The following is a 9897-nucleotide window of genomic DNA, read 5'->3' as shown; positions in this document are numbered from 1 at the left end:
CAGGTTATAGCCGTGTCAATATTGTACCCAATTGTGCCGGGAAGAAATGATGATACCATGTTTGTTTTATTCGCCAGAAACTGTTGCGAAATGAAGCACACTTTTGCAGCGTTATGCTGTTTATCCATCGCTTTGCAGTGCTCTGCGCGCATTCTTCATAACGTCATTTCGCAGATTTACGCTTCTGAGCGCTAGCGCCTGAACGTATGCAATCACTGCATTTAACGTTCCCGTTTTTGTAGCTTGTAGCGGACCAAAAGCAAATTACAAAAACTTTAATGCATACTTTCAGGCGCACATGTGCCATGGGGAGAGGGGGGGGGGGGGGGGGGGTATGCACTGGTACACGTGGTGCACCTTACTGTTGAATGTGTCAAATAAACGATACCATGCACGATTACACATGTGCCGCTTCACGTTTTCCGGTGTCGCTTCCTTTTCTTTCTTTTTTTATGAATCCTTCTCCCCCCACCCCCCAACAAGTACCTGTCTTCGTCGTATTTCAGTTTTATGGTGGTGAGATTGTGTGTGTTTTTAAAACTCATCGACCGCTAAGTTGCGGCATGAAACATTTCACCACCTGCGAACTGAGTCAAGGTTGTGGCAATCGATTGGCAAACACTCTATACTGCGGTAGAACGGTGTCATGCGGATAGTGGATTCAAAAAAAAAAAAAGGCTGTCGTACTAAACGGGTCGGAGAAGCTGTGGTTTTTGGTGGCTAATTTTTCAGGTGTCCCGTGCGTAATGCGCGATTTGATTCAGAATGCAGATGAACACTTTACCAGCCAGATGCGTCGGACCGTTGGCGACCCATCAGGGCGATCTCTACCGGTGCCGGTCACGGTACGTATGTCACTCCTGCCACACGCCGATTTGTTGTGCGATAAATGTGAGATTAAAGTGCACACATACTAGCCGCGGCCTGGCAACGGCAAGCAGAACCGCACGTGAACTTTCGCGCGCAAACACCGTCACCCGTTCCGGAACACTGGTGGGTTCGGCGCTCGGCAGTTGCTCCGGTTTGCGGAAGATGCTACAGAACCAGAACCGGCGAAACTAAAGCGCTAGAATGAGAGCTTCCCGTACAGCCACAGCACGGCGCAGAGAGAGAGAGAGAGAGAGAGAGTGAGGGCGTGAACCGATCCGTGAGTGAAAGGGAAGGCCAGACAGAGAAGCAGTGGTAAAAGAAGAAAACAAAAATAACAAACTTGTCGTTCATTGCTTCCAAAAACAAAAAGGCTGCTCAAATAAATGTTTTTTTCCCGTGCCTCATTGCCTTCATTCACTCCGGACAAAATGGGGGGAAACGCGAGATTTACAGCACGGTAGGGAGAAATATCGACCAGCAACTACTTGTTGCTGCTGGTTCGAGCTTTTGTTTGGGCAGGTGCAAAGCGTTGTACAATATTTAGTTACCTAATACGAGGTACTGACGACAGCAATGCACGACACTGGGAAGAACATCTAGAGTAGTCTCACTAAATAACCTTTAAGTCATAGTGAAAAAAAAAGACAATGCAACAGTCACTAACTAGATCTACTGAAACACGCGCCATTTTATTAGCAATTCTTCTGCAAACCGTTTTACATGTGTTTGTCGCTTGTCTACGATCAGCTGTGAACACAACTTGTCTCACTATGTTTGCCAAATTACGTACGTGCGGATTCGGTGCCATTTGGGGACATTTATGATTGCTGGTGAAACCTTTTTTTTTTCTTCTCTGTTTGAATAGAATGGAAACCTGTTTTGATTGGTGACATGATGTGAGACGGATGCTTCATACTAGGCATGTCTTGCTCTACTAACCCGTCAGCTAACGACTATTCGATGATAAGTGTACTCTGCACTGCTAAACGTCTGCTTTGTTCGCAGAGCGCCCAAATGTATGCAATACATGCGCTACCGAACAAGAATGATAATTAGAACATTAGTGCGGTTTTGCATACCTTTAGGCGCAAATACGAAACATAAACTACAGGAAGGCCTTCGGAGGGATTGTTACACTTTTGGGGTTGTGATGAATGTTATCTGGTGCCGATTGAACCGTGTCGTCCCTGCTTTCGAAGCTGTTCTTTTATTATCATCTTTAAAATCCTCTCTGTCTTACAAGGAAAAGAAAGCAAGTACATTACAAAACATGAAAACACACAAATCGCTAGTAAACCTGCTGTTTTGGCAAAGGAATTCGCTTAACATTGCACTCTAGAGACGACCATGCTTCCGCCGTAGCCTTTGTGAAACATCTGCCGTCTAATTTGTGTTGTGCGTCTCGAAATATTTTGCGTCTCGAAAGTATGCTGTCATGCGGAGAATGTTGAACTTACCCGCGTTAGCAGTTTTACTCGTGGTTGTTGGGAGGGTTCCTTTAGAATGGCATCGGAACCGGTTGTTTGTCGCGTTGGAATATTGTTTGATATTTCTAGCAAAGGAAAGCTCATTGGGCGTTTAAACCTCCTTCAACGGAGTCCAGGTAAAATCAGCTTGGTAGGTGTAGTACACTAGCCAGTAGAGAATGTTAAAGAAGGTGAACGACATAGGGAAGAGGATACGAGCTGCTTGATCGATGAGCGATACGCTGTTGACGTGCCGGTTACCTCCACCTAAAGGATACAAAGCGTGCGTGGTGGTTAATAATTGCAAAACGGCCCGCTAACCTACCAGCTACCTCGGGCGGATGCTTCCCGCTGACGACGGCGCCGGAACTGATCATCACCCAGGAAGCATAACCAAACCTGCTTCCATGTCGGTTCCTTCGGTGGTTCCGTTTGCGTGGTGCGTTCCATCGTCGAGAGATGTGAGGAGGTCGGCTTGAACATGTGCGTTGGATCGTTGTAGATTGGACAGATCAGCGAACTACGACGGCGGGCCGCAATCAGTCGGGGCGATTCGATTGCGACGGCCGTACTGAGATGTTGCTGCAGCGATGGTAAGTCGCGTATCTCTTCCACACCCTCCATGTCTTCCCATTCTTCCTCATCCAGCGGTATCTCCCCACTACCGACCTAAACAGGGACGGACGAACGTAAAACAACTTCAACTTTAGAGCGGTACACGCAGGAGCAGGGAGTTTTCCAGTACCTTGGTGAAGTAGTGCACACCGGCAAACTCGAGCAGTGTCGCTATGCAGTAGAAGAAGCTCATGAGGAGAAACCAATCGAGCGCGGTTGCGTACCGTACCTTCGGCAAATCGGTCCGCGAGTCAAGACTGATGGTGGAGAGCGTCAGCACTGTCGTTATTCCCAGTCCGACACGATCGCTCGTCGCTTCGCGATGAATCCAGAAGGACACCCAGGACAGCACAACGATCAGAATGCACGGCACGTACACCTGTATGAGGAAGTAGCCCGTGTGGCGCTGCAAATTGAACGACACGTGCAGGACGGAGAATTCACCTTCGCGCCTAATGAACGTATAGTTCTTCTGTCCGAAGCTCATCAGATCAAACTGGCTGAGCGTCATACCCGGTACGAAGTTGACCGAGTCCTCATCCTTCCACTGGTACACCAGCTGCTGCCGGGAGTAGGCATAACTCCCCAACACTAGCGGGCAAGACTGGCGATCCATCGGGAAGCTGCGTAGCTCCATCAGACAGGAGGCTTTAATTGTGAGCCGCATCGAGTAGAGTATCTCACCATCCTGGCTGAGCCGCAACAGCTTGTTCGGCACCGTGATCGTGTGGACGTGCGAATGCTTGCCGTTGTAGAAATATGTGTCTGGGCGCCAGATGCGTTCCAGCATTTTAATACTGAGCGAGAGGCTTTTAATTGGACCGCGGAAGCTAAGCCGTTTGTCTCGCCAGTACTGCCTGAAGTAACAGTCCATCGAGTAGTCCTGTAGCACAACGCAGCAACGTTACAATAAATTTACAGCAAAGATAACCATCTCCAACACAAGTGTATTGCTGCTCACGGCCCTGGTTTGCCGCTGGGTTTTGTCTTGGATAAAACGCGCATATTGCATAGTTTCAGGCGTTTAAACTCCTCCACAAAACACAGTGAAAGGCTACGGAGGTAAGTAATACACTTATGTCCTACAATACTGCTTACCATATCGAGCTCTGAAACAGGTCCCATGCTTCGTATGAGAATGTTTGTCTCCACCAAAGTTGGTACACCTGTCGAGAAATAATCGGCACACGTCAAAACGGTCTCCACAGCAATCCTTCTTAATCTTCCCCTCAAACCTACCCTGTCCGTGCGTTGGAATTTGTGAGTTTTCGTATCGCTTTAGAAGATTCTCCAATATTATGGTAATGTTCTTGCTCAACATATCATCGACCGCACTACGGCGCTTGAAGCGATCGTTCTTCTCCCGTTCCGGAACTTCGTCCGATCCATTGAATGATCGCGCCTGTCGATGATAGACGAGCGAGTCAACCGGACGGCCAACCTCATCGGAGGAATCTTCATTCGATTGTTGACTTTTGTCACTATCGCCTACTGACACTGGATCGAGTCGGTGTGCGTGACGCTCACCGGTGTCTCCACGCAGTCGCACAGGGTCCGTGTAGATGTAGTATCGGTTGGGCTTGTAGCTTTGGTATGTGTCCGGTGATAATGGACGGTACGTGTATGGCGTACGTTGCTCCTCTTGCATGTGGTGCTGGGTAGCGAACGTACCGAGATCGACGGGGCGAGTTTTCGGTCGCTGTGCGCTAGCAGCGTTCGGTTGCACACCTGCAATCGTCGCAAAATGGCGTAGCTTGTGTAGCTCCACGGAAAGTCTACGCTGGTCGGGGTCGGTGAGCCGCCTTGCAGATGTTCCGTCACCGAGTGCTACAAAGGAGGGTGCTAGCAGTAGTACATCGCCCTGAGATGTGTTGCGGTGAGTGATCGGTACGGCACCGGTTGGTTTCAGACGAGTATTGTTGTGTCCAGTGGCTGGAGTGTACTTTAACAGTTCCAGGCTGTTATAATGGAGAGAATGGAGTGGAGATGAAAAGGATTCGGAAATGGTAAAATAGTTTCACTCGTATAGCATCATTATACCTTGGTACGATGTAGAAGAACTTGTACTTTTTGCCGTAAAGACTTCCCTCCCCGTTGATGGACGAGTTGGTGGAGCCCAATATCCGCTTTTCCAGCGTACCAAGCGGATTTAACACGCTCGCCATGGCTTCCAATGAGAAACAGGCCAATCTATTCAGGATATTGAATTTTACATTAAAGCTTAAATTGGAGAACAACATGACAGCTGTCAAAATAATACTATTTACACGTAGTCTAGGAAATATTCCCAGGAAAATCGATATCTTGTGGAATTGATTATGAGGACCAGCATGATCTTCAGCGATAGCACTATCCTGTCTACTGGTAATGAATCATGTTTCCATGCGACCTCAATTTCAGATCCCTTTCCTAAACTGGAACATCCTGATAACTTCTGATGTCTGAATGCTCATGTACCGCTCGAACGTAGACAGGCTTAAATTTCTTACGCAACCCCACTTACTTGAAGGACACGTCCTATCCTATCCACAGACGCGGCAAGTACCGAAAGGCTTCCGTTTGCCGAGATGGTTCCCCACACCAGTACCAGCCTTAACGTTGCCCTACCCAGAGATGTGCCACTCCGGATACTGGTGGTCCTTTTCTTTCACTTCCCATCCCGGAGGGTCACCCCAGGGCAAGCTACCAGTTACAGGACTGGGGTGTGGGTCGAGGATTCGGGGAGTTGGCATCGTGTGCATTCCCGGCGCGCGTTTCGCTTTTGGGTGCAAACTACTAATTGCCGTCTCAACTGCACCACTCGACCGAACCACTTAAATGTAATTAGACCAGTTAAACCGTTAAAGCCGAGAATGCTTGAGCGTCTCACTCACACTTCATCACGCGTTTGCTACAAGGGACGAAAACAACAACAACAAAAAAATGGAAGCGGCATTAAAGTGGACAAACCACCCCACTGTTCCTCTCGAAGGGGTGGGTTTAGGTTTAGTGAGGCATTTAGAGGGGGGAGGAAATGCTAATGGACGGATGCAAGGCTAAATAATGGGCAGAAAGGGCACAAGGCAAAATGCAAGTGCCCAATAGGAAAGGAAAAAAAAATCAAGCGAGGAAGAATAAACGAGATGCTGGAGGGAATTAAATAGAGAAAGCACAAAAGCTTATGTATGTGTGGGTGTTAAGATGCATGGAGAAAAAGGGTAAGAGCAAAAAATAAAAAAAACTAACTTAAAATCGATATGAAGCCTATGCTATTGGGCAGTGTGGCAAGTGTCCTTACGGTCTCCTGTCAAGGTATGGACGGGCAACCATAGTGACGGATGTGAGTACGTCAATTACATGATGGTTTCGGCGAGATGGTGCAGCACCGTGCTTCAATTGCGGAACCAAATTTAACCCTTAGCCCTCCCCCCTTCTACCCTTCCTCCAGTACCCCCTTTCACGGTGGACAGGCAGTGGTTTGTGTGGCCGAGTCAATGGGGACAATTAAAATATAAATGCTTGATGATGGCAGGGTTCGAGCGTTTTGCCTGGCGCCTAAGCGCCTGTAAACTATGCAATTACCCAAAGTACTTAGCGTTTTTGACAATTATCTCCCGCAGTGCTTGACAGCGGGAAGTTGACTGTTTACTGGGCAGGTGGGCAATAGTGTTAGCGACGGTGCTAATGGAACCCAAACACACAAACACATCATCAATTACCAATCGAAATGATAATCGTTGCGTACTTACGCGAACAGCAGCAGTGGGATGACCGCGGGTAGTAGACGAGTCGTGTGCGCCATGCTGGAATCGGTACAAGTGGAAATTCTATACTCTATGTTACCTTGGGCAAGGTGGAAAGGATGTTCAACCCACTGCAAACAACACTTGTGCGACGTTTTGAAACCGAAATGTAGCATGGTTTGGTGACCACGAAGATGACGTACTGCAATGTCACGCTTTGGAAGTTGATTGATGGAAGGTGGCTTTCGATCGCCGGAGTTACTTTGAACCTCACTGCCAAGAATGAATATCTCAAGTTACGCCCGATCTCACTAACCTTTTTGGAAGAAATGAGTGCCCCCAGACGAGTTGCACAGATCACGTCCCAGGCAGATCTTTCCGGTGTTGCGGCAGCACTGGTTAAATTATAGACAACGGCACGCACCGATCACCAACAGTGCGTCCCAGGACCTCCGGAAGCTGTGTGCGGATTCATGCAAATCCGACCTTTTACGACCCGGGGACCACAGCTGGCAGAACACGTGCGTTCTCGGCGGACCAATTTCAAACTGTGGTACCGCCTGCTCAGCACCGTGGCGTACCGTTTGGGGACCGGCCTCCATCTCGCTCACTCGCTCTTAGGTCGCCCGTCTCTTTCTAGGCGCGTGTGTGTGTGTGTGGTTTCGTCTTATTTGGGTGGAGGGGGAAAGGAATTTCTTCAGGCTGCTGATGGGTTGGTTTGTGATCTATTTCCCTTGTCAGCAGAGTTTGCTTCAATGGCCGTCATGAAACCGATGGCAGCACGCCGACTCTTTCACACACGCGGCCATTTTTTTGTTGTTGCCTTCCCCACAACCCCCCCCCCCCCCCCGCACAGGATAAGGGGCGAGCTTTATGTTTTATGCTACCGTTTTCGCTTGCAATTTCGCAGCAGTTACATTGCTTGCGCGTGGTCCAGGCTACACCGCCACCGTGCAACCCCTTTATCGGTGTTTTTCGTCCTGCTAGCTTGAAATTTTCTAGTGGGAGTAGCGGAAGATACGTTGCTCCTTAGTCCTTAGTCTTGCCTTCGACTTTCCTTCGTCAGTGGCATAGCTTACACCATTCCTTCGCCGTCACTGCCAGTTCGCAGCACCACGGAACCAGGAAACACCACGCCAGGAACAGAAAAGGAAAAGACGTACCACACAACCATGCACACATACACACAGGGAAGGCATTCCGCTTTGCGATGCATAATGGTGAAACGAAACATAATAACGTTTACGAACCGTTTTGAACGAGTACACTATAAGAGACTCCTTTCCCATTTTCCACTCACACACACACACACACGCACACACTTACCTACACAAACACAACACTACATTAAATCATTTTTCCGTCACAAAGCTCTAAAATGTAACAGAACAAGCGATATTTTTGGAAATGATTTCAAATTTGCATCCCATGAGCGTGTGTGTGTGTGATTCTGAATGGAGAAATGAAGTAATGTCAAATGGTATACATCGGCCAACCCGAGATGATTGGAATTCAAAAATTTAGTCAGCGAAAAATGTACACACCACCCATATTTCCCGGTACGGCAGAACGCTTACAACCCTTAAGGGGGTTTATCAAAAACGGGGTGGAAAAGAAAGAAAAAATTGGGCCAAGCGCATTATGCATCGTTGCAATCAAATGGATGCAAATTCGTCGCATGAACGGTGCGTATCGCTAGCGAGGGGTGAGCTGGACAGGTGACTGGCGGGTCCATACCCGGGGTATGTTCATTAGTGATCGTACCGGAGCGTGAAACAGGATAGGATAGAGGAATTGATTCGGACGATACACGCTTGACTTAAGGCATTCATCGTACGGGCTGCACGATTGTATGCCAACAATGCACTAGGGATACAAAACATCTCATTAGTTCATGCATTTGGACGATTAAATCACACCGATTGTCCCCATTCGCGCATTTATACCGATTTACTGTGACTGTTGAACTGTATGTAACAGCGCACAACGGTGTTGCAAGAGATAAACTGTTGTTAACACCTTTTAGTGCATGATTTTGCATACCTTCAGGCGAGTGTTTAATATTGCAGAATTATTGCAATTTGTTAATGTTTAATTTGATTGGCAATGTGTGTATTAGAGTTAAATATACACAGGGTACATTATTTTGCGAATAGAGGGGCAGACTTTGTGTTGTGAGTTGTGTCTTTGCGTTAATCCCGCCTAAATGTAGGCAACAATATTTTTTTTTTACTTCAATTTCAAACACCTCAAGCGGTTAAGATTTCTAACGTTTAATACTGTGTTGCATACTTAAAGGGGTGTCACACACCGAACATAAATCAATATGCCGATTTCGAGAAGAAACAACAATGTGATTGTTTGCTGTATAAGCAACAGTGCTATGTATTTTCTTTAATTTTTAAATTCGGCAAACCATTTATGCATTATGTTCTTTGGGATTCGATTCTGGGCTCACGGGCAAAAAATCTCGCCCAAAAGTATGCAATTAGCAATAACGCAGTGGATGTTTTAACTAGTAAATTTCGAGCAAATAGATCAATTTTAGATCCGAATTGCAGCCGAACGGCAAACAGCGTCCCTTTATGCTGTACAATCATAATCTGAGAACGCACTGAGATGCTGAACAACGAAATGGGTTGGTGTTTTTGTTGTTTGTCACAAACCTGGAAGGTGTGCCATATATCCACCATCGCACGGGTGTTGGTAGATCCATTAGACGATTAAAGTGGCGATGTATTCAGAACGCGCAACCTATATCCTGAATCTTCTAACGCCACGTTGCGGACAATGTGATCGTGTTTGCGATTGACCATTGTGCTTGGTGGTCACACTGCAGCATCGTCTGTTGCTGGCAACATCTAGCTCGTATCCGTTACACACATCTCGCACCCAGCTACAATATCCACCACGGCTTGGCTCATTGTGGTTACAAAACCCGGTTAACGGTTTGTGTGTCCCAGTTCAACAACTTAACGCCTAAATGTATACATGGCGAAACCGTAGAAGATTCCGGCTGCCATCCTTCCCGTCCCCGCTACCTTTGCGTTTAAACGTGTGTTTGCCAGAGAGTTTGGATAATTGCAACGTAAAGCAGCGGCATAGGTTGCATTCTTTGCCGGGCTGAAAGATTCTTTCGCTGAGCAGAAATGCCACGGCACGCAAGCATGCGTGTGGGGTACCGGGCATGGTGGCGGTGTAACATTAGGCAGCGTGCACCTTTG

General features: G+C 47.5%; 1 protein-coding gene across 1 annotated transcript; it reads right to left on the bottom strand.

Annotated features, from left to right (window-relative positions):
* Positions 1-2448: 2448 nt before the first annotated feature.
* On the bottom strand, positions 2449-6732 carry LOC128713482 (gamma-aminobutyric acid receptor subunit alpha-6). The gene is made up of 7 exons (XM_053808345.1): positions 6680-6732; positions 4992-5141; positions 4191-4909; positions 4050-4117; positions 3082-3834; positions 2669-3005; positions 2449-2603 (listed from the first exon to the last, which is right to left on the bottom strand). Exons 1-7 carry the CDS (start codon positions 6730-6732, stop codon positions 2449-2451), a joined length of 2235 nt encoding a protein of 744 aa, XP_053664320.1.
* Positions 6733-9897: the final 3165 nt, after the last annotated feature.

The sequence above is a fragment of the Anopheles marshallii genome, chromosome X, assembly GCF_943734725.1.
Source record: "Anopheles marshallii chromosome X, idAnoMarsDA_429_01, whole genome shotgun sequence".
Taxonomy (NCBI): Eukaryota; Metazoa; Arthropoda; class Insecta; order Diptera; family Culicidae; genus Anopheles; species Anopheles marshallii.
Note: the sequence above shows the minus strand (reverse complement) of the source record. Positions and strands in the feature narration are given on the sequence as shown.

Bases quoted from the DNA above. Each gene is read 5' to 3' on its own strand.
- LOC128713482 (XM_053808345.1), bottom strand. From the start codon at position 6,732: ATGGCGCACACGACTCGTCTACTACCCGCGGTCATCCCACTGCTGCTG. The intron at 3,835-4,049 runs GTAAGCAGTATT...GTTGTGCTACAG, and splicing joins CTGTTTCAGAGCTCGATATG to GACTACTCGATGGACTGTTA. The intron at 3,006-3,081 runs GTACTGGAAAAC...GTCCCTGTTTAG, and splicing joins GTGTGCACTACTTCACCAAG to GTCGGTAGTGGGGAGATACC.